The following is a 25,070-nucleotide window of genomic DNA, read 5'->3' as shown; positions in this document are numbered from 1 at the left end:
ACTGGAGAAGCAGCTCCTTGCCCTCAATTTAGTTTGGTGAAAAAAACAATTCTGAGACTCCCAAAAAGCTTGGAAAGGTCATGGCACATTATATGTGGCCTTATTCGAGTTGGGTGTGTTCTTTATCATTAGGGCAGGTTAGGAAAGATGTATGCATCAGAAAATCATCTCCCTTCTTGGACTAGCAACATCTGTTAGGCCAAGTCTCCTTTTCTGCCTCCTCTAAAATTCTTAAGATTTAACAGATCTTGTAGGAAAGGAAGATGAACAGAGCAAGTCACCTCATGACTAATCTTGTCACTAACTGTTTTTTTTCTGTTGCCTATGAAAAGTATTCATTACAATATATAAGCTACTAAACTGAACATATGCCGCATCTCTTTTTTACTCACCTACGCAGTTATCACAAAGGCTGCAATGTGAGGCACGAGGTGGGCGGAAAATCTTGCAAGTAAAACAATATTTTAGTTTCACTGTCTGTCCATTGATGATCACTTCTTTTGTTCTGGGAGGGGGACGATATCCTCCTGAACTGCAGCCATTTGCTATATCTAAGCATGAAAATACAAGACATGAATTGTTGCACATGAGCTATGATGTGTGCACAAAACTGTCCTTAATGGCAATCTATAGCAAATTTCAAATTCATATTAACACATTTAAAATAAACAATTTTTCCCCTTCTAATTCACGAGTAATAAGCAGCAAAGAGACATTTCATTGCAAATAGCATCCAAAGCCAATCAATCTGAATCAAAGAAACCATCCAAACCCAATTCTCAAATGCTGACAATGACCTTGATCCCAAAATTCTTACAGTTTCATATCCCCTAATAGTCTTTAGATAACATATTAAAGACAACGATAACTACTTGTGTACAACAGCAAAACATGGAAATTACCTTTAGACTATTCCTAATTTTTTCAGAATTCCTGTAATAACAAAAAATCTCCCTAGAAATGCTGCAGAAATTCTACAGCCTAGAAAGGAATCTACTTTTACTTTACACATTTACTTAAACAACAGCTGCTCTGTCGTCTGAGCCTACTTAATGCTGAGATCTCTTGCATGCTGTGATACAACAGAGCACATTCACAAAAGTATCTTACAGCTTTTGCTCTTTAGAAGTTTGAACACCCAACTCCCAGTGTTACTTCTACACACCATGAAGTTTGTTTGTTGCACAAAATCGGTTTCCAGCTACCTTGTTTGATACAAGTAGTAGAGTTTTGGGTTTTGTTTCTAAGCTTCCTTTTGTTTTATTTTAGGATATTATCAGTAATTTTTCCAGGATCTAAAGGACTGATTAGGCTAATAAAGTTCAATTTTGCCCAAGCTGACCTTTACTCTGAAACTTCAACATGTAAAAATGGTGCCTTTTTCTAGGTTTATCTGTTCTTCTGTAACCACAATCAAGTCAAACCACAGAAGTGGAAAAGGAACCCCTAAATTTATTACACTTGGAAAACAGATCAGCTAAGACAACAGGGAAGTAAAATAAAATATTTTTCCAATATACGAATGAAAATACATTTCAAAGTCACAGTCAAGTCACTTGAACAACTGCGTCTTAAGTTGTCCTGCTTTCACATGTGGGGCTTGTTACTAAAAGATCTATGACTTTATTTGAGCTCAAATTGTTAGAAATATCACTCACAATTTTGATTTCTGCCAATTACACAGCCTACAAATGATGTATTTTCCAAAAGGACAAGAAGAAAGTCTCCCACCTAGCAAGGCATTCAAACTGGCAACAACACAGCTGTGCTAGCAAAGGTGCAATTATACAACGTGCTGATTTGGCAGCAAATCCAACTTAAGGAGTTCTCATCTGCAAAGTGCTCACCCATAAATATGATCCATAAATATGCATCAATAAATAAAAGTCTTTGTGGGACACCACTGTAAACTTGACCATTAAAACAACCAGACTTCAGAAAACACTAATGGAGAAGAGGATGAAATGAAGGGAGCAATAGCTGAGATGGACGGAATCTAGGTATAAAGCTCCTAAACATCCATTATGAGAATGAAGTGGTGAATACTAAAAAAGAGCAGCATACAAGCAGCCTCCTACAGCCTGATGAGGTAAAGACATTCACTTGTGTTGGATATAAAGCAACTCCTGCAATGTGCTTGCGTTGCTTGGCCAGGTCCTACAACCTGCACGTGGAAGCACAGATTATTGTGTGGTTCCCACAACTCGCAGTTATACTGATTTTGACCTCAAGGTCAATACTACTTGACAAATATTTCTGATTAAGTAATGCTACCGGTGTATTTCAGCGTATAAGCTGAAAAGACGTTCTCTGGAAGACACAGCACAACTGTGCTTACAGTATTTAAAGCTTTAGAGAGACATGGACATTACCTAAATCCAGAAGACAGGGAAGAATTTCTTCTAGTTCATATTACATTAAGAAAGCTTCTGGTGACATTATAACCAATCAGCTTGTAATAGTCACAGTCCTTCTAGAAATCTTTGGGCATTACAAAACAAAATGTTAGACCCATTTCTGACCATATTTTGGTCAAGATAAGACTTAAACAGTGAACATAAATATAGGTCATTAGCCCTACAAATTTATTTTCTTGAATAAAGCATTTAACACATGCTGGCATGGCATGTTCATTAAAAACCCAAATATTTTCATTTGATACTAAAATTTAGGTGCATAATTATAAAAATACTACTAATGCCTGAATTTCATCTAGGTGTAGCTTTGTATGCTAGAAATACTGATGCATTTGTATGGTAGAAATACTGACCCTAACATAACAGTAATATTTCAGATTTTTTTCTCTTACAAAATCTTATTATTCTTGAGTATGTACATAATAATTGAAAGAAAATTACTTAAACCAGTCAAGGGGAATTGTTTAGACGGAAAATGCTCTTTTTCCTAGATAAACATTTATTTTGTAAAAGGCACATTGACTAAAGCTAGTATTTCCCCTCCCTTTCAAGAAGATCACAAAGTGAACCACAATTATTTTAAATGGGCTTTGGCAGAATCTCAAAGGCAACTTCTGTCTTCTCTGGCGGAGAAGTGAGACTAGTGTCTAGCCCATTTTATTTACAACACCGATCTTCTAAGAGGACTTCCTCCCAAACATTTGCAGGGAAGTTCACAGAGACAGCAAATCCTAGCTCTCCGAGGCAAATTCATCTTGAAATCCAAGGGCGAAAGCTCATGCAAATGAAATCAGTGTAAACAGTCTTGCTGATTTTCCAAGGACTGAGAATTTTTCTCAAAATTCTAAATTGCATAATCAAACCTAAATGTTCCAGTCTTTCTGTTTACTAACATCTTTTTCCTGGAAACAAGCAGCAGAGCAAGGTCAAATGTGCTTGGATTTAATACAATTTATCTAACCTAAATGTGCTAAACATGTCCTGGTCTCACTGTGAATTTTCAGTAGTTTGCCTTCAATTCAACTGCTCATACCTGGGGTTTAACACAGTTAAATCTTCAATATATGAGGTCTCTTTGAGGAACAGAAAAATTAACCTTTATGGACTCACCTTCCCCAAATAAACTGTGTTTGATCACTACTACATTTCATTCATCCAACCTATTACTGATGGAGTAATGCAAGTTCTTTCACAAAAAGGCTAAAACTTACCCACTAATGGGATTGCATCCATCCTCCCTGTTCTGACACGTTTTGTAACTTCTCTAGCAGGGTTAACTGTTCATGCACTAGATAGGGCTCCAGCATTTTTATTACTATAATTACAAAAACTCCATGTAAGCAATTCATGACCTTGCAGGACCGAGAGACCTGAACTGCTCCAAGAAAGATACTCCAAGTATTTAATGGAGATACAGCACAACCTAGCAACCTTCTAATGGGACAGCAAACTCCGCTTAGATGTCTCAATTTATTACGCTACAAACAAATAAGCGGTGCTGACGAAAGACAGAAGCTGCAAGTTTGTATACGTATCACCAGGACTCTCCTGCTCAATTAAGAATTGGATTTTTTGGCCAATGTTCCCAAGAACTTGAGACAAACAGCCTCTAGAAGGCAGCTCTACATTGTCTCTATACAAGCTTCATAACCATAGCATGCAATGTTTGTTGACAACTTTAAAAGGACACAATTTCAATCTTCAAAAAAATAATATTTGAGAAGTCAGTAAACTGAAACAATTCTAATGTTTCCTGAGGACTAAATGAAAAGGTAATGAATCTTTATGTATAACCCATAACATCTGAAATACAATAGAAAAAATTCTAACCAAAACAAAACAAAGCAAACTAACAATGCAAATCTCTAAGAAATGTCTTCCTACATGTTTAACTGTTCAAATTTAAGGTACCTGTTTAACAACAGTGGGCTACAAGACAAAAGAGTAATTCACTTCTTGGAGGGAAGAGAACTTAAATAAAATGCTCTTGTTTCAAGACAGTAATCTCAGGGACAAACAATACTGGGAGTGTGGTTTAGACTGAAACCAGCAGCTGCTAACTGCATTCTTCACATAGTTTTTCATCTGATAGCCATCAAGAGATACTGAACACATATTGCTCCTGAATTTAAGGACTTGCTGCCTTAGATTTTTCTGAAATAATGTATTATTTTCTTAAAAGTAGAGTTTCATGATCTTCTTGAAGCCTAAAACTTCATGTGAATGGTATGCTCATTCCCAGAAAGAAATGTAATCTTTAGTGATTTGTTGAGGGAAAGAAGCATAGACAGGAAGAGCTTTCTAAGACTTACCTGACACACCAAGTAATTTCACTATATTTATTTCAAGCATGTTGTTTATAGGTGCAGTATCAGGTACAACTACAAGGCTAGGAAGCTGATATCCCACCTTTGTAAAGAAAGCAAAACATGATAACCACAAATGGTATGTATCTGCTCAGGCCATGGTCAGTTCTATGAAATGCCTGTGCTGTGGCACGGATTTAACTTTATAAGGCTATAATGAAATCCAATTGTGCATTTCAAAACAAAACAAAGACAGGCAAAGAATTCTGAAGGAGTCTCAAATGTGGTCTTGAGCATCAGCATAAATTAGACAGCCAATTTGCAGAGACAGCGTGCTGGTGTAGCTCATACATTGAGTTCAGGGCTTGGAAAACACAAAAGCAAGCAAGCAGAAGCTGTCCTGTGATCTGGCCTGAGCTAATTGTACGGATTAGATGAGGAAAACACATGTAATTTATGACAGCCTGAAGAAAAATCCAAAGCATTTTAAGGTTGGAAGAATAAATTGCCATAACCGTCTTTTCAATTATCTGCATCACCTATCCAGCGCAAACAAGATTGATATTGTGGAAGAATTGTTAAACTTGTATACATCAACTGGACAAATGCCTTCCTGCTTACAAAACCCATTCTCCTAGATTGGGTTATCCTTCTAAGCCTTCATTTTCAGAAGTTCACAATTTTTCCACTTGAAGTGACTTAACACTGACTTAACTCCAAGAAAGACATGTAACTTGTAGCAAAGAGGCTACAAAATAAGGCTGCTCTTAGTATTTGTGTTTGCATAAAAGAAAAAGCCCCTCTTAATATAGCATTTTTATTGTGATTGCAGAAGCCATGCTTATATGCATCATGACAATAATGTCATTACAGCTAGGATACCCCTGGAAAAATTACTTTTCAATTTTAATGGAAGTTATAATTGAAGTAGAAATACTACATCAGTACATTTAATGTTGCATTTAAACAAAAAAAAAATCCTGCTGCATTTCAGTGAAATTATAGCACTTTTATAATAAAGTTTCCCTCAGTGATTTTTACATTATATAAGCCTCATATATCTAGTTGCTTTTGTTCTATTACGTTATATGAAAACCCCAGAAAACTAGAGTATTTTAAGACTTTTGCCTCTCCTCTCTCTTATGCCAAATGCATGTATGTATTAAATATTCTTACAGGTCCTGTTTTCCAGATTTGTCTGTTTAGCTGCCTTCCTCTTGAGTTTTTACCTATGTTGTAGAAAACCAGACAGTGAACTGAGCCCTCATCACCACTGGGTATCCCAGAATATCCCTTCTTCTGGTTCATGTAACCACTCTTCTTCTAACATGCCCCAAAAAGGATTTCTCCTTCTCATCATACCACAGTGCTAACCCAACCTGTTTGGAAATAACACTCAAGTCTCCTCTTCCTGCACCATTCACCACTTAGATCCTTTTCCATTAGTATTTGATTTCCACTTGTATTCATGCATTTTGTGGTTTTTCCCTAACGTTGCTCAAACTATTTAAAATACATTAAAAAAAGAAAAAATCAAACCTAGTGATTGCAAATTTCTCCATCTCAGCACCAACTTCAGAGTTAAGCAGATTCCTCATGAGCCCACAATCTGTCTCTGAAAGGTCCTATTTGAGCACTTAGCATTTGCTGCTAGAGTGTCTTTTTGAAAAGGTACTTACTGACTTTGTGGCAATTGCACCTAGAACTTATTTCCAAAACTTATACAGAAAGAATCCTATGCAGGACACCATCAAGAGCTAAATTAGAGTGAAAAATTAAGCACATCTTCTGCTTTCCCACCAAGACAGTTACTCTTTCAATGAAGGATATCAGATTGGTTACACTTGATTTTCTCTTGAAATTTTTTGTTGCTTGTTTTGAGACTTAAACAGCCACAAGCCCCAACCCTTTGGTAGCCCAAATTCTAATAATTTGATCATGTAGCATGTCATTCCAGACATAGAACAGTTTCTAGTGATAGAATTGACAGATTTCTATTAAAGCAGAACACTAGATAAACCAATAATGATACAGGATAGTAGATTAACAGACTTTTAAACTACAACTGTTTTCTTTCTTCTCTTTCTATCAGCGATCAAGAAGCATACAAGTTATCTTGTGAGATCAAAGCAGTGTTGAATCCTACAGACTGTCCTCTGCTATTTCTCATTTCCCAATTGCACAGCATGCCTTCAGCTTTTCTTTCTTCCTCTGACCTCTAATAGAACCTGTCCTGTTGTCTTCTACTGCTCCTTGCAGATTGTAACTGACTTTATTCTCCTTTTGCCTTTCCCAATATGCTTGTGCCATCTTTTTATACTGATCTTTAAGAACTATCTCCAGTTCTGACAATAGTGTATTTTTGACTACAATAAAATACAGTCCAAATGGCCTCTTATTACACTTCCTAACTTCCTCTATATGAGGATAGTTTGATGATTTGCATGAAATACAGTATTTTTGAATATCAGAAGTTCCTTTTGGTTTTTTTGACTTTTTTTTTTTTCAGTTCTTTTCACTTTTTCTTCACCTATGAACACAGCAAATTCTCAAGAAATAACTGCTTTCCATTCCTGTACACAGGGGGGAGAAATAACAGCATCACATCTCCGTTAGTCCCACATTCTTCACCTGAAGAAGGCTGATAGCCTAGGTAGAAACATTTTTTTTTTCTTTTTTTTTTTGCCTCTTAATATACTTAACCTGTTCCCAGAAAGTCACCTGAAAGGACAAAGTACTGTCACCTTCTTTAGAAGGTCTTATTTTGAGAACAATTCTTCCAAATCAGCTCATCCTATTCTATGCTTTCTAATGTAAAAAAATAAAGTTTGATACATTTCAAGAGAACTTCAAAATAGCATTCTTAAATCACAATTCCTTGTCTTGGGACACGACTGTTTCTCAGTGCATCTGTAATAATTTCTGGTAGGCTGCTTCCCAAAAAGATCAGTAGGGCAGGGTAAGACTCAAGTATCTAAGAATGATTTTAATAAAGTAAAAGCTACAAATAGGACAGGATACATTAATACATTTTAGCAAAGAAAGTATTTGGTAAAGGCATTATTTTTAGGTGAGTTATCTGAAGAACTGCCTTGTCTAAAATAAATTACTGCTAACCTTGCACCCCATCTTTAGAAGACACCTCAAGTTGAAAGGTACAGCAAGTTACAAGGCAATCCAGCCTGCATGATAGTTTTGGAAAATCTAGTATTTTCAACTCCAGGAGCCATTCAGTTTTTCCTGCTGCACAGATACCACTCCACTAGGATACCTTTCACAGGCATATAAAAAAACCATACTGTAACGGTACAAAAATGTTTCTTTCCACTTCCATTGTTGAATCCAGAATCACAATTTTAGGGCAGAATGATTTCTTATAGCTACCTAGCTTGTTCCTCTATTACACTTGCCATAAGCCCTCATGCTTGGGAACTCCACATTTGCTGCCACTGTAATTCCTTGCTTCAATATTCCACTGGCCCTTCTTGGAAGAGTACTGCCTTTGCTACTGCTGAAGAAAAGACGATGGCTTTGATCAGCTCAGCAGCCTCAACCTGTGAACAAGTATGCAGTACCATTTAAAAAGAATTATAATTTGTAAACACAAGTTCTGAACTTGCTCTACACAGGAACATTTTGACTGTCCCCTCTAGTATATTCAATTTGTATTTTTAGTTTTGTATGTCGCCAAAACTCTGACAGATGACAACATAAAATTATTGTTGTGAGCTGCTTATTTGAAAAAATTTATTTCCTGACATAGATCAATGTTTCTGTGAACACAGAGCAAATAAGCAATTCCTTGAACAGGAACCTGTACCAGTGTTTTGTACTAAAGGTGGTACCTTATTCTAAGTAAAGAATTCCTTGAAGGAGATCAATATAGGAAACCATAACACTGGTTACAAAAAGGTGCTAAATGAATGCTTCATTATGTTTTTACATATTTTTATGCACTTCTGAAATTCAGTTAAATAGCAAATGTTTTAATACTTCTATCATAAAAAGCCTAGGACTGCACTACGGTATTAAACACCAAGGATACTGAAAGTGTTTTTCTAGACCTGTTACCTGTCTTTTCAATCACATGAGTGAGTATTTCTCTGAAACTGCATTTAAAAATGGGACTTCTATTGACTATGACATCAAAGCAGATTTAGTAGCATTTGGTAAGGTTGTAAGCACACAAACCCACTATTTATGAAGCAGCTCTGCAAACTCATCCTGCGTTCTCTTATCCACGTGGCACATTTTAGCTATTCAGCATATTTGTACTTGTAGAAGTCCCACTTACAGAATTTAGTCAACAGTGCTCTTGTTAAGCAAGAATGGTTAAAATCTAGCTCTATACTTTAATCATGCTGGCTTTACTAAAAAAAAAAGTAACATGTTTACTGTATATTAACACAAAGACTTATCTGACTCTTTTGCAGTATAAATAACAATTAAATTCAGTTAAATTCTGAGAACACACAGTTTTAAAAATGCACAATTATAGATCTTTTGCAATATCAGCTTTCTTGTCAAAAACACTTAAAATATATTCTCTAATGTATCACAGAGAGATTTCTACCAGACTTGCTGAGAAGTATTTACAGTAATAACTATCACTGTAAAAGGCCAGGGTTTTGTTTACTTTCTTGGTGAAGAACTGATCAATCATCTTTCCACAGGAATCACTGCAACATCATCAAACATTACAGTTCCAGAACAATCACTGTGGCAAGGTAGGAGTAACTCCTCCCAGGAGCAGAGCAGCACACTGCCTTCACACAGCACATGCACCCTCGGGAGGAGAGCGAGGAGACAACAGACCTTCGGTGTTACCTATTTGTCTCTCTAGATCTGCTGCCTCGTCTGGTGTTGCGCGGGGGAGGACACCAGGGTCACTGAAACTAGTACGCAGCAGGGTCCCCATCACGAAAAAGAAAAGAATCCCACCAATTGCAGGTATAGCAGGCGTAATCTTCTCTGACAAATATGGGCAACTGGAAAAAGAAAAAGAGTCAACAATCAACAACAAATAATGCAACTTGCTCTCAAAAACTCTTGGCCTCTATAAATGCATATGAAGAATTCACTTTCTTCTCTTGATGCATTACTTGCTTTGGAATGCTTACTGAAGCTGAAATTTCTGTTTATGTGTTCTGCAATTTTTCATAACATGTTCAATATAATAAAGGCACAAGTAGCATAATAATGACCTCACTATATGCAATACTCATTTACATAAGAAGATAAAATATTTTTATCACAGCATAATAAGCTTATATATTTCTTCACCTGCTGCCCAATTACATAAAAGTAAATTGGGCAGAGAGAGGAAAGGGGAAATAACATTAAGAAGCCCATAACATGAAGAAATAAGCCACACTGAAATACATAATTAAGTCTATAAAATGGATTTATCATCCACCAGAAAGATGGTGCTCAAGAACATGCAATGCATTCCTTTAACAGTCTTGGTGTATATCAGTATTTTAACATCTCTACTGATTTTCCTTCTTAACCTATTTCTTGTAACTTAGTAAATTTGTTTATTCATTTACAAAGTAAGAAGAATACGAATAACAGTTCAACAAACCTGGGATCAAACAATCCAGGGGCATGCCTATGTCAACATCAACAGCCCATGACCAGGGCAAAAATGGCTCTATGTTTACCAGATTTACAATATACAAGCAGAGTTTAAGGCTGGATTAAGCAAATTTAAGCAAATTTAAGTTTAAGCAAATTTTCCCCTATGCTTCACATATGACTAAATTAAAATGGACAGAAACTCTGGAATCCAACCAATACACAAATATAAGTATCTCTACAGCTCTGCAAAAAGAAGGGATATGAACACTTGGATATTACAGAAGCACTGCAGCACCATCTTAGAAAACACACAGGCTGAAGACTGTCTTCATAGCCCTTATGTTAAGTAGGTGTGGGTAGAATACCAGGATGGCTTCAGGTACTCCTGTTGCCTGTGTAAGACGTCATAAAATAAGCCTAAAAACACAAGTCAAAAATCAACAAGTTCTAGGCCTTAGGGCTTCATCTAAAGTTTCTAGGTATCGATCAAATTTAATTAACATTATCTTCCCTATTTCTGCTGACTGACTTAAATGATCATTCAGACGTGCAAGCTTTTGCACTACAAGTCAGTTAACCTCAGTGGAATGTTAACTCTAAGCAAGTGATGACAATGTCAGCTCCACTGTCCATCACTTCTGCAACAGGATGGGGAGAGAATGGAAACACTTTTCATACCAGCTGCCATGTAGAAAGCATTTATCTCCCTGCATAACCCTATTAAAAATATGTGACTGCTTCACCAAACCTAGAGGGTTTAATGGATGCAGTGAGTCCATATGCATTACACGGTGTACACCATAACAAGTGGAAATCATCTCTCCCTACATTAATGCAATACTAGAGGTGCCACAAGTTATAAAATATTAAGAAGATACCTGGGTATTAAAAAAGGTGAGGCCCAAGAGACACTGGGGTTTCACACAACAAACAGACTGCTGAAATGCTAGGAAACATCCTTCAAATGTATGCTTTTAGGAAAATCTTCAAAGACCCAGATTTATGATATCAGTGCTAGCTAAAGGAAGCAGCAGCAAGATGTAAGCCTTGGTAGCTATAAGCCTTGCTCCTCTCATGTCAGGAGAAGCCAGTCAGAATGAACAGCCAAAGAGAAGCTTTCACACTGCATGAATGTCCTACTGCTCAATTTATTTCTCGCCACAAAGGACTACTGAAATCAAAACCACTGTAATGTGCTCAGAGAAGAGTACAAATAGGCTGCAAGAACATATTTTTAAAAGGATTAGAGGGAACGTGTACATTAATGAACGCTAAATATAGCACAGTTCTCTCACTCTTCTATTGCATTATTCATTACACGTACCCAAGAAATTGCAATTGTGCTGAAGTCTGTTGACCAAACAAGAGCTGTATGTGTGTGAAAGGCAGCGTGAGATAATCTCAGGGTAGCACAGTAGGCACAGTACAATTTCAACACTTGCCAACACAAAACCAGCAATGGCATTACATACACAAATTCTCACGGATACTCACAGGATGGAAACTAAGGGCCATCATGAGTCTAACATGTTTCCTTTTAACACTAATTTCAAATGAAATTGGTAGAAAGAAAAAATTTATGTACTGAAATACTAATTAAGCCCAACATTGCTGAAAAGTGATGTTTTCAGTATAGTAAAAAAGCATGGAAAAATCTCTCTCTGTCTTGCTGAACCAAGTCCACCTACAGTGAAAAAATCCCCACCCTCAAAGCCCTGTATAATCTTCACAACAAGCAAGTATGAGGTAATCTGCTTCACCTAAAGTCGCTTTCAAGGTTTAACAATGTGTATTTTACCACCTTTGATTTGAAATTAATTCAGCAATAATGCAGAAAAGACTGAAGATGGCATCTTTGGGAATAACAACCAAGTAATATTCCACCAATTAAAAAATTATTTCAAGCTGAGAAACCAGTTTCTTACAGCAGCTCCTTACAGAGATTCAGACAGTAAGTCTGGGCAAGACCATTTAATACAATCTGATTTATGTACAGACCATATAGTATTACATGGGCTCGCAGAGAGCTCGACGACATCTCTCCTTTAAAAACATCCAATTAATTTTTGAAATACTTGTGACATAAATCTAAAAAAACTAAACCAAACAAAAACCAGCAGATACCATTACACCTTTTTTCTTCACATTTGTTTAAAAAAAGGGGAAAAAAAAACTTACTTCTCCTGAGTTATCAAAAAATCTATTAAATGTGCCTTCAAATTAAAAACATGGATCTTAGCTGAAAATGGTGAAAAAATCTGTAGGAATAGACTTGCATATTTATATATTTTATATTTGCATGCTTATGTAACAAATGTATTTGTACTGCTACATTAAGTCAATATTATTTCAAACACTTCTAGTGTTACTACTTTTAAAATTGTCAAATACTGAACAGAGAAACAGATTATCCCTCATGTTTGCCCAGATTCCTTACTTAATTTAATTGAGGATGTATCCCTTCAGGCAGCAGCTTCCCTCAGATATTACAGGAATTATCTTTTTTGAAGGGTATTTTCAGTGATTTTTTTTTTAAAAGCAAACACTAGTGGATATTTCCTGACAGCAAATTTGAAAATTCTCCCTGCAAAGGGAAACCCTGTGCAGAGACCTGTCCACTGCCAGTAACACCTTGATAAACAGCAGAGAGCTCCAGGACAGATGTCTGTCTTACTGCAGAGCAAGCAGTGACAAACCTTTTCCAAGTGGCACTTGGTGACGATTAGATGTGAACTGACATCCTCAGTTTACATCTTAGGGTAAAACAGTTGCTTTAAATCAGCATCTGTAAGGACAGCAAGCATTGACTAGGTCTATCCCAGAAAACATATTTTTAGAAAATATTTCTAGACCACAGACCCTGTTAGAAACTGTTACTGTGAAAATTGCTTTTTCAAACAAGAATGTTTGGATCCATATACAGCAAACACTAATATAACTTGAAGTTTTGAATTAATTGAGAACTTTGATACTTTTAGTCCTGCTTTTTGCTTGGCTTCTCAGCTGCTTTTTTGAAGCATCATGTGAAAGTCTGCATGAGTGTAGGAGGGAAACAAAATCTGGTGGAAGACTAGTCTGTCACAGCTCGATAAAAATAAAAACACCCTGGCACAGAAGAGATAATTATCAAGCATCACCCCTGTGAACAAAGGATGCAGGGGAAGCACAAAAGCAACTCTTACCACCCAGCAGCCCTCGTAACTGTGTAACCATACTCCCTGTGGCTACTGAGATCAGCAGAAAAATGCATCTAGAAACTGCGCTGAGGAGCACAGTCAGAGTCCTACAACTTCCAAGCATTGTCATTAGAAAAGGGGAGGAAAGAAGTCTCCTGAAGGCTTTTCCTGGAAAGATGATGACTTTCCTGAAAGGTTCCCTGGCAGTTATTCACTGATGGAGAGACTCAGTAAATGACAAATCTATCCAGTAGAGATATCTGAAGAGGGGCTGAGCCTGTATTAAAAAAAAAAAAAAAAAAAAACCAAAACAACAAAACCCCCAGGGTTTTATACATTGAAGATTTAAATTAATATTTGCTCAGTTGGCATACAGAAAAAAAAAAGTACAAATTTAATGCAAAGATGAAACAGCTATCACACTTAATTACACTAATTAAAACAAAAAAGCCCTACAAGCTTGGCTTGCAAGACTGCTAAGAGGATACTCTATGTCAAGCTGTTCATCAATATATACTCTTTGTAGCAGACATAAAATATATGTACTCTAGGAAAAATATAAATATAGTTGAGTGACGTAACATAAAGAAATAAAATTGTTTCTTTTCCTACATCATCTTCATTTCTATTTCTGCACATACTGCCTGTTTAATATACCAGTGGCTATTGGCATGCAGGTGATGTCCAGCAGAAGGCAGAGGGCTGGCACTGGGCACCCTGGGTTCAGCTCCACGTGTTACAAGTTAACATCTGAATGAGACAGAGCTGCTTTCTTTAAACTGGCCCAAGGGGTTTGTTGTTTCTCCTTCCACTCTTATTTATGGCTCTTCTCAGCTTACCCTTCCTTTCAATTCCACTGCATCATTGCTCCAAGCCACTGTCCCAAACTTCTGCCCTTATGCCAACACAAATCTTCATTATGTTCTTTTGTGAATGAAGTTAGTTTACTAAATTGTATGAAAATAACACCATTTAGTTGACTGCTCTTTCTGTCTAACAAACCAAACATGAACCTGAAAAGGATATAAGCACAAAGCAAAGGAAAAAGAAGCACACACAAAAACTACAGGGAGAGGGAATTTTGGACAGTGGGAGGAGACCTCAGTTTCAGCAGTTTTCAGTAAGGTTTTCATTCAGACCACATCCTCCTTTGAAACCATGTTCTAACCTTGACCTCTTCCAATTTAGAGATGGCAACAGAATACCCATATATAGACAGATTAAAGGCAAAGCAAGACTCTGGGCTAGCAGAACAAAAATAGCTTATAACTTATTTTTCTAATGATAAGTTGCCAGTGCAGCCAAGGACATGCATGAAGAGCACACGGGCAGAGGAAGACAAAGATGGGCAAAACGTGAGGGCACAGCAAAGGCCTTGGAAGCTGCTGCCTGATAAAGAATTTATAAAGATAAACAAGACAAAGAGAATGATCAGAGTGAAATACTTTCACTGTTGTGGGGTTTGGAGGCTTCCTTCTTTTAACTTGTTTTTTCAGAAGCATGTTGCTGGCACAAAAAATGTGGTATAATTTGAGTATAGATTAGTCCAAGTAATGTAAATTCCTAATAAGATTAGCTAAGGAAGTTTTGCATTAGTTTCCCACATCTGCTTCATTCTTTTGTACAGCTTTTAAAATCCCTATTGAATTGTTTTAGGGGATATTAAGGAACACACAGACTAATTCCAATAGGATTTGAAATTTACTTTTAAAAAAATTAATTTACTTCATTATTATTTGTTTTGAGCAGTCTTTCTAAATAATATACTCCCTCATTGTACAATGGTAAAGCAACTTCAAAAACATACTTGATAAAATACAAGACAAAAATCACTCGTCTGACAATTTGCTTCATTTTAAATTCAGGAAATCTGGAATGTTGCAAGCATGTGAAGATTATGGAAAACAGAACAGTTGTTAAACAAAAGGCAGAATGACAACAGGAACAGAAGCAATAGCCAGAATACTACCTCCTCATCATCTTAATAATCTCAAATATTATGTCTTAATCAGAAAGGCATATTTATTGAATGGATTCAGATGAGAGGCATTGACAGTTTATTCTCTGTTTTACAGTATTAGATACATCTTATTTTTTCGATACTTGCTGTATTTCTTGGGGCTAACTCCATTTAAAATTAATTCTAATTGAAAGTAATTTTAAAGTGGAAACATATATAAACTAGTAGTGATTCTAGTGTGTAACTAAGTGTCCTAGCCTGTACCACCATGTAGAAATGGTTACTTAAAACAAAGAAGATTAATATGATGAAATCCTGCAGATTACTGAACCAGCATGATCCTTAAATGTAACAAGGTAAGTGCTTCATAGGCTCTTTCCAACCTATTACAAAATAAAATTAGCTTAACATTACCCTGAAAAGCAAAAGCTCAACAACTGGTCTTCAAAGTTTCATGCAGAAACTGAATGCAGTTTAGTCTTTAAAACTGCTCAAACCCATGAGCAATTACCAAGAATGAAAGACTTCAGAGACCTCTCTCCTCTGGCTCAAACCTGCAAGCATTCAATGGAACTCCTTACACCACTGACTCCATTAAATTGTAATGCATTACCATTGAAATAAGATTTACACTGGTTGGATTTGGATGTAGGAGCTCAGATGAAGCAAAGCAAGCACTGTTGATTAGGACATTGTAGAATATAACCACAAACTCTCTCCTACCTACAAGTAAAGATCTCAAGTAACGAGCAGATATACAACAATCAAAGTAACAGCCTTGCATGACCTCCCGATTTTTATTGCTATGTGAATTAACTCTAACGATCCACTGCCAAACTTCAAAGCTGGAATAAATAAAATGCATAATGCAAAATGAACCTGTCTGCAAAACAGATATGATTACTGAAGCTCCTGCAAGGGCAATTATATTTTACTTTGTTCTAGAGATAAGGAACATCTTTGTTTTACAAGGCACTATTTTTGAAACTATGATTCCATCAACTGTTGGCCAGAAATTTCCAAGCAAGGTAGTAAGAAAATGTGAAATATCTACCAAACTGGTAGATGCATCGAGTGCCTGACTTATGAAAAGTCAATGCAAGTATAACATAGCCTCAAAAGACAAACTTAGAAAAGGTATAGCTTCCAAACATGCGGCAAATTGAAGTCTTGCTTTATTTCTATTTCCGTTCCCTGACTAATTACTTACTTGAAAAACTAAAAATACATTTGTACTTAAATTTTCCAGTTTTGCACAAAGTGCAAGGTTTGGTCTTCATAGTCTAAGACCACCAATCAATGAATTCCACTAAATACATAAACTTGTAATTTCTTTTAAACAGCCCATATAGAACACTTTCTTTCCTGTTGTGCTTCATATTGCTTCCTTACTACTTCTTATTATTTCCTGTTATGTGATTTTATAACTAAACCATCAGGTTAATCCCAAGTACTAATGAACTGAGATGAAAACTGGGACAAAACAAACGGAAATGCCTTACTCCACAACTAAGTCCCTGAAGGAGTGTGAGCTTCGAGGTGATTTTTCACAGCATCCTCTGGAAACTGAAGCACACACAAATAAGCTGCTGCCAGTTATTGGACTCTGAGCTTTCAATGAGCCATAGCTTGTTTTCACCCTCCCCAATCTATAAGGTCTAAAAGCTAGATGTAAAGCCCAGCTCTTGCTAAAGGGCAAAGGCCTGTCAATGCAATCCCTATCTCTGGCCACACTCCACTCTCACTTACCCTGTATAGCACAAATGAGCTGGCTAATGCTGAGCTAAAACAGAAGAATTGTTCTTCATCTGTTCCCTTTTCCAAAACGAACCAAAACCACCAAATTTAAAAAAAAACCAAGACCACCAAACTCAAAAAACTCCCAAAAACACTCATCTTCTGTTTGATCCATTTCCAAAACAATTTAATTCACTGTGCAATTAATGAGTGCCAGAGAACAGGTAGGAACACACAGAAGGCAGGATGAAGTTCAGCTGTGATTTCTAGACCCACTCAGCTGCTATATGGAAATCTCACCCACAATCATAGTCTTAGGAATAGTGGATCCAGTATCTTATTGCCTTGATTTAACCTGGCAGATATCTAAACACCACACAGCTACTCATTTATCCTAGATTACTATTTTTTTTACTCTTCTTTCCTCTGCAGTTCTCTGTATCACAAGTCTTTTGTATGGAACACACAAATGAACTTTCATCTAAAATACAGGAAAAAATATTTACAATCTTAACTTCTCAGTGAAAGCCACTATAATAAAAGCCTTTGAATATTCACTGAAAAGCAGATACAGCACTTCCTAGGGATCCTTTACTTAAAAAAATGGAGAACTGATAATGCTACTCACCCTACATATCAAAAGTATATATCACATGGTTATAAATAGAGCAACTGGAAACATAAAGCGAGGAGGAGGATAAAATCAAGAGAGCTTAACCTCTTCCCCAAAAGAAGCAGAGCTGAGCAATTCAGCAACTTGATCATAAAAAGACTCAAGAGGCTTGTTTGTAGTAACTTCACTGCCATGGGTCTCCACAAGTGCTGGAGGAGTTTTACCTGAAATGGCATCCCTGCTTTCTCCTGCTGCCTCCTCACAGTCTCATGTGAATCTCTTGTCCCACACTAAGCACTCATTGGAGAGGCAGACTGGCATACTGCAGGCTACTTCAGACTAAAAAAAAACCCAACAACTAATTTGCACTCATGATTCCAAAGCAGTGCCAGATCTCCATATCTAAAAATGGGTCAGTTTAAATATATCAACTTGCAAAGACCAGCTTGAGGCAAATCATTTATTTCATAGAAAAAATAAAGCACACAGCGCTTCATCTACACAGAGAGCATCACCACTACAAATATTTGGATTAGCAATATAATTGAAACAACTAGGAATAGCCTTTGACTGTTTTGCCTTAGAACCGGGATTTGGGTGCAAGTCACAGAAGCCCAGGCATGAAAAGTCTAAGAAATAGACTAAAATGTAAGATTGCTTCTGAATTCCTAGAGTTTAGCAATGTCATAGCATTTAATTACCTTCAAGGATGTGTACAGAAAAGCTTCCAGTGTTTGAGTAATGCAACACTTTAGTCTGAATATTTCCTTTTTTTGGAAGACATTTAAGTGCTCTTTTTAGACTTCTATGTTAAATACTTATCAAACCTAGATAAGCATGTTCAAATTGAAAACAAAAACAAAAAAAATTGATTTATATGACACTTTTCTCTGTACTTCCACAAACACATCACCAAGGGGCACCTTCCTCTTGGGAAAAGCCATTGACCAAAATTATTAATTTCATATTCTCTTTCTGAACACTTCTATAATTCACCAGAAGTTATTTCTACCATACCTCAATGCTATATTAAATTAGGTGATTAATAATTAATAATTCTGTATTAAATAAATATTATTAAATCACCCACCTAAATAAGAAAAAACATATTCAAGCACATTTTCTCTTAAGCCAGCTACATGAAGAAATACAGATCACAGAAAAGTACAATAAACTTATCACAGAAATGTTACTTCAAAAATTTAAAACTAAGGATGAAAATCATCCCTGTGGATGGTTTAAAGTTCAGAGTATCACAGAAGATTCCATAGCAAGCGCAAAAACAAAAAAAATCCACGCTCTTCACACAAATGTCACCTAAGTACTACAGTTCCTTTACAGTTACATGACGTACACTAACCAATTATTTCGTTTGCTAATGCATAAACCAGATCTGAATGTAAAATGAACTAAGAAATGCCCAGTTTTTACAGTTTCTTAAAAATATTTTATTCAAAATTCCCACTCGGTTTTAATTTTTTGTCATATGCAAATTTCCTTTACTAGTGTTTCATTGAGATTTTCAAGCCTTTTCCCAACTAATATGCAATTTTGTCCAGTAATTATCACTACCCCTAATTTTAATGCAAACTAAAATAGGATTTCAGATAGGGGAGATTAACAAACACAGGGTGTTACTGCTATACTTCTTTGAAAGTGTAATTTATTTCTTCAGTTTAACATCTGTCTATTTTTGTCAGACTGCCAAAACTCCTAAAAATTGTCACAAGAAGGTAAAGCAAAGGTCTTTGTTACATCCACTGTGACTATAAATTTCAAATTCTTTTCTTCTTCCAACATTTCAATTATGCAACTTGTTAGCACCTGTATATGACACAATCCCCACTGAAAGAATACATTTTTTGCCAGTGTTTATACAGACATCAGCAGACAGCTTTGCAAGTGGAATGATGTGAACTCTCTCCCTAAGGCAAACCAGCCATGAAAATCAGAGGGAAGCTCAGTTACTTCATTGTTCCCAGAATATACTCTCTGGAATTGCAACGCAAGATTTATTCTCCATCTTTCCACAGTCAAACATGTTCTGCTGTCCACCTTCCAGTTTCAGATGCTGACACAAAAACCATTCCACAATCACTCTCAACTATGCAAATACCGCACCAGCTCTTGCTCTTCACTTTGGCACTTTTACATAAACAGAAAACCAGCAAGGCACGAAGCTAAATAGAAATGGAAATCTTTTGAATACCTAAAACAATTGCACAGAAGCTAAAATAAAATGAAGATTGCAATTGGCTGTACAAAATGACATCACATTACAGCCTACATCACTGTAGCGCACCATCTCTAAATGTACATCAGCAATGTCCAACCTACTTCACTGAGTCCTTCAAGAATTGACATCATGAGCTCCACCTTTTGCCCTGTTGTTTTCATTCTTTAACAAATTTTGCTGCTTTGCCAGTCCCTCAGACTTTCTCCTGCCTGAGAAGCTGCCTGGGCTCTTTTGCCAAATCTGAATGCACACATTCTTCATGCTACAGCACCAGAGGAGAGCTGCAGATTTGACAACATTCGCCCATTGTCCCAATTTATTTGAGGATATTTGCAACTGAATTTAAAGAGAAGCTGCTACCCTGCATTAATCAGTGGCTTCATACACAGCAACACAAACAGACCATAATCAGGAGGAAGATCCAGAGTTTGGTAACCTTCTACAGCTTCTTCTAACTTGTCTTCTGATTACATCTCTTCTCCGTGGTAAAGCTGGCCTTTCAGGTTGGCAGAACATACTACAGCCAAAGACACGAGCTACATGGAACTAAGAAGCATGCTGCTTGTGTCACTTCAAATAGCTACACTAAATGAAAGGATATATGCCCAGTGTGTCGCTCCTCCTTCCTTTCTGTGTCCCTTACATGACAACAAAGTTCAGGAGTTTTCAGGTTTGTGCCCAGTTTCTGAATAGTTTTTCTATGAAAAGAAGCAACATAATGGGGATTTATAGCATTTTCTGTCTGCAAGTGTTCAGAAAGGAGCAACCTTGGTGCATCTTGCTCCTAGTTCTAAAAATTACACTAAAGATCACAGTGAATAAATGACAGAGCAAAGTGTACATCTAACACTGCAGCAGAATAAGCAATTTCTATTTACAAATAAAGGACAGACCAGGAGCACAAGCTTGTGTTTCTTCGCAGGTATACAAAACCCCTTTTTCCTAGGCCACTTCCATTCTTTTCTCATATTTGACAGTTTGTCAGATACATTTTTATTCTGTCCATGAAGTCAAAGCTTACAAGGATACAGAAGATTCTAATGAGATTTTGCTGAATGGATGAAAAAAGGACTGAAGGCTACACATCTTATAAAAACAAGACATTATCCTAAACCACACTCTAATCTAGAGAGAAACTTCTATTTCAAATTTATGTTAATTTAAATACGAAACATTACATTTTTGTCCTAAACTGCAATATAACATTAATAACCTCGATGTCCCAAATACATACTAACAACCTTGTTTAAAATATGCAGAAAATACTAGGTCTGGAGGGAAATAAACATGCAAGAGCTACGACTGCAATTATCCTATTCAGAAAAGCTACAAACCTTAAAAGAGCAAGCAGCATAGCAAATACCAAGTCACCAGTACAGCTGTATTCATTCTCCTAAAAGATTTTTAATGCACCTACTCTTGAATTAAAATTCATAGCCACAAATTCATATAAGCCCTATTACTAGTGTCTGAATCCTCACTAACACTGAGAAACACTAAGATAAGAGCTTTCTGCAATTTTTCAGTCTGTCAGAATGCTAAAGAGCCATTAAAATGTAACAGTCCACATCTGCCAACCCAGAATCACTGCCAGGCCTGTGTTTCAGGCTCATGTACTACGCAGAGGGTATGATCATCTCACTGTGAGCATCCTCAGGACAGCACAAATCTCCCTCTTTGAACATGAACACATTCTGCTGCTTCTCAACAGCAGTGATAATTATTCATAGCATCTTCAGCTGTATTTTTTCTGTAACCTGAAAAAAAAAAGTAAACACTTGTTCTGAAAGTCTGTCCTACCCCTAGGATAAGGTTCCAGGAAAAGGACAGCATTTAGGAACACGATTAACACTAATTGTAATAGGACCTAGTGCCAATATGAATCCAATCTTTGAGAGAGTTTTATTCATTAGTACTTTATTAACCACTTCTCTCTTGTTCATGGAAACATACATACAATTGACAAAAGTAATTAGAAAATCTGCAGGCACACTGCCCGTGACAAAAACCTCAAGGTATTTCTCATATGGTACTGAAGATCTAAATTAAATATTAAATCTCTATGCCAAGGTAATCAGCAAAAGGGCAAATAAAGGCCCTGATAGCATCACTGGCCAGAAGCAGTCTATTAGAGTCAAGCTGGTATAGGGAAGTGTCTAGATTACAAAATAAGTACTGAAAATATTTTTGAAATATATGGTGTAAACCTCCCAGTTGTTAATATGCTACATTACAACACTACAGTGCAATCATCTCTATTTTGTACATGACATTATAATATTCATACTAAAATTAGCTAAAACTATATAAGCATTTCAAAACAACAAAGAAGCCTTCCTTATTTTTTGAACTACTCTGCAGTCAGATGCTTGTAGCTTAGCCAACCCTCTGCAGCTGCTTCGACACCATGCCAATGCCTTCACTTCCTCAGCTTTTCTGTCCTTAGGAAACAATCTCTGGAGACCTAATGACTATTGCACAAACAATACTGTATCCCCCAACTGTTGCTAAATAAAAAATCCATCTTTGCTTCTTTTGTTTCTTTTGAAGGACACTGAACGTATGCATTGGACTTCAGTTTTGGTTGATGAAATAATATTTTATTTTCTTTCAAAAAGGAGACAGATCAACCTACGAGAGGCCCATTACAATAGAGGTCAGAAACAGTTCAGTGCATGGGGCAGGAGACCGGGAATCAGTTAAGCTGGCTTCCTGGATCAGCTAGCATTCTGTAGCGTGACCTTGTGCAAAGGCAATTCACCACACTCTGATCCCTCTCCTTTTTTGGAGCATACACCTATCCAGGACACATTCAAGACAAAATTATGTGCCAAATTCTTCATGATTATAAAAATTTCCCTGGTTATTTATTTTTATTGGGGGACTTTTTTTTGCTGCCAGTGGACCCTGATGGACACTACTGTACAAAAATACTGTCTAAGCAGCAAGCAATCAGCTGGAATCTCTAGGTAATACTGAAATACAAATAATTACTAACAGGAAACACTGCTTGGCTTACACAATACAACAGGGGAAGAAAAAAGAGGAGGACTTAAAATAGAAACTCCATATGTTACTAAGCCGATTATTAGTTGTCTCATTAAAAAAATACGATGGTTACAAAAAAATTAAGAAAATTTATCAAGCCAAAAGTGTTCCAGACTCTCCTAAATGGACAAGGTGTTGGTCCTTCGTAAGTTTTAATCTTGCTTTATAAAATGATACAATTCAGCTGCAAACAAGAACTTTACTGGTTTTCAAATATATTTAGTAGGAACCTGATGCTGACAGACACATTAGGAAGTTTCTTTCCAAGTACAAGCAGCACATCTTTGTCAATATTTTAGACAATAAGGAAATTACTTCAACGTTCTGGGGGGTAAAAAGTTTCTAGAGATATGTGAATTATTTTTTTCTGTAGAGTGAATGATAATGAGAAAAAAACATGCTCCAAGAAAGTAATTTCTTTCAAAAAAAAAAAGCCCTAGACTTTCTGAATTTCAGGTTCTGAGCCTTGAAGCAATCAGATATTATCTATTTGCTACTGTGAGGAATAACAGTAGTCCATACAGACCAAAGTAATTTCCTCCATCACCAACATGCTGAGAGTAACTTTTTGTTGAGAGTCCAGATGAAGCTCCTCTTCCTCTCAGCCTGCTTAGTCATTTCCACTCCTGCCTTGTGTTGACACAATGTTCCAGGGAGTAAGTGCTAGGGTGAGAAGTGAGATGGTTGCTTGTTTGTTTTTAAAAATGCTGGGTTTCATTGTTTAGAGTTGTCTGTGACTTATTGTTGATTGCTAATAAAGAGATGATCACCAACTTTCAGAGATGTCAAATAATACTCAGTTAAACTGTAAACACAGCTACAAGAGAGAAAAGCTTTGAAATATTTTCAGGGAAAAATCAGACACCTCCATTTAATTTGAGGCACAGCGTAGGATTGACTCCAGCATAGTAAGTACTATGTAGTAATATTGAACTTTAAAGGAAAGCATCAGACATTCAGAGATAATATGAATAGGTGCTATTAAGCAATACCTCCAGCCCTTTATAATTGAGATGACTGATCAAAGAAATAAGCCAAAGCACATAAAAATCCCTAGCCCTTTCAACATTTTGCTCTTGAATTCCACAGAATTTTACAGACAAAACTTTTTTGAAACGGAAATTCCAATTCCACTCAGGCTCTTCAAAACACTTATCTAAGTTAAAATAGGTTGTCATCTGCAGAGATATGAACTATATTTACAAAGCAAATTCTATCATTACCATCACAGCAACAAGGGAAGTTTGACTTTGCTCCTTTCTCTTGTTTTTCATTTTGTTATATAGCAGTTCTCTGAATCCTGGATTACAAAAAAAATGTTGGTATTACATGAGAGTGCTACTTGATGTAAAATTTGTTTACTTTGCAAGTTCCTCTTGTGCCAAGCAAAAATATTAGCTGTATGATTTTACTTAGTAGAACTGGAATCTTCTTGGGATAGAACAACAGTTAAATTGTTAGTGTTGATATATATTCTCCACACTACAACACATAATTAGTGACAATACTTAAATAACTATATGATTTCTAGGCTTAAGTAAATTATAAGTGAATCCTATGATTCCATGGGTAAAAGACCTCCTACATTTTCAAACTTCCCTTATTTTTCACTTTCCTTCTTTAAATCCTGAATACTGACATCAGGCATTTTGCACCTTCTGCTTGCAAGAAAAGCACATCTCCACATCAGTCTCTCCAGCATTTACTGTTAGAAATCTCTGCTTAAGAAACTGAGCAAATCTCCATTTGTTCCCAATGCCTGTATGAGTTGATTAAATCAACTCCAGCAAACACAGAATGAATCACATGAGCCTAATCCAAAAGCCAAATGCTCAGTGCCATCTCTAAGATGACACAAACACCTCTAAATTGGGAAAGGATTAACACTGGAGCAGGACTACAAATGGACTCAGTAGTGATGCTTACTGACCATTTGAGCTGGGAAGCACCAAAATCCCTTCCTTCAAAACAGCTAACAGCTTTCCTTAGTTCACAGC

General features: G+C 36.5%; 1 protein-coding gene across 6 annotated transcripts in view; it reads right to left on the bottom strand.

Annotated features, from left to right (window-relative positions):
• Nucleotides 1-25,070, bottom strand: part of ZDHHC14 (zinc finger DHHC-type palmitoyltransferase 14) — a 93,799-nt gene that overhangs the window by 31,193 nt on the left and 37,536 nt on the right. For 4 of the 6 annotated variants that reach the window (XM_041469816.1, XM_041469815.1, XM_041469814.1 and 1 more), the window contains 2 exons: nucleotides 9,539-9,711; nucleotides 393-551 (listed from right to left, as the gene is read on the bottom strand). In XM_041469816.1, the coding sequence (XP_041325750.1) occupies nucleotides 393-551; nucleotides 9,539-9,711 (332 nt within the window). The remainder of the gene's footprint in view (nucleotides 1-392; nucleotides 552-9,538; nucleotides 9,712-25,070) is intronic. The other 2 variants (XM_041469817.1, XM_041469819.1) reach the window with 1 other exon arrangement.

Source organism: Pyrgilauda ruficollis, unplaced genomic scaffold (genome assembly GCF_017590135.1).
Source record: "Pyrgilauda ruficollis isolate IOZ18807 unplaced genomic scaffold, ASM1759013v1 scaffold24, whole genome shotgun sequence".
NCBI classification, from domain to species: domain Eukaryota; kingdom Metazoa; phylum Chordata; class Aves; order Passeriformes; family Passeridae; genus Pyrgilauda; species Pyrgilauda ruficollis.
Note: the sequence above shows the minus strand (reverse complement) of the source record. Positions and strands in the feature narration are given on the sequence as shown.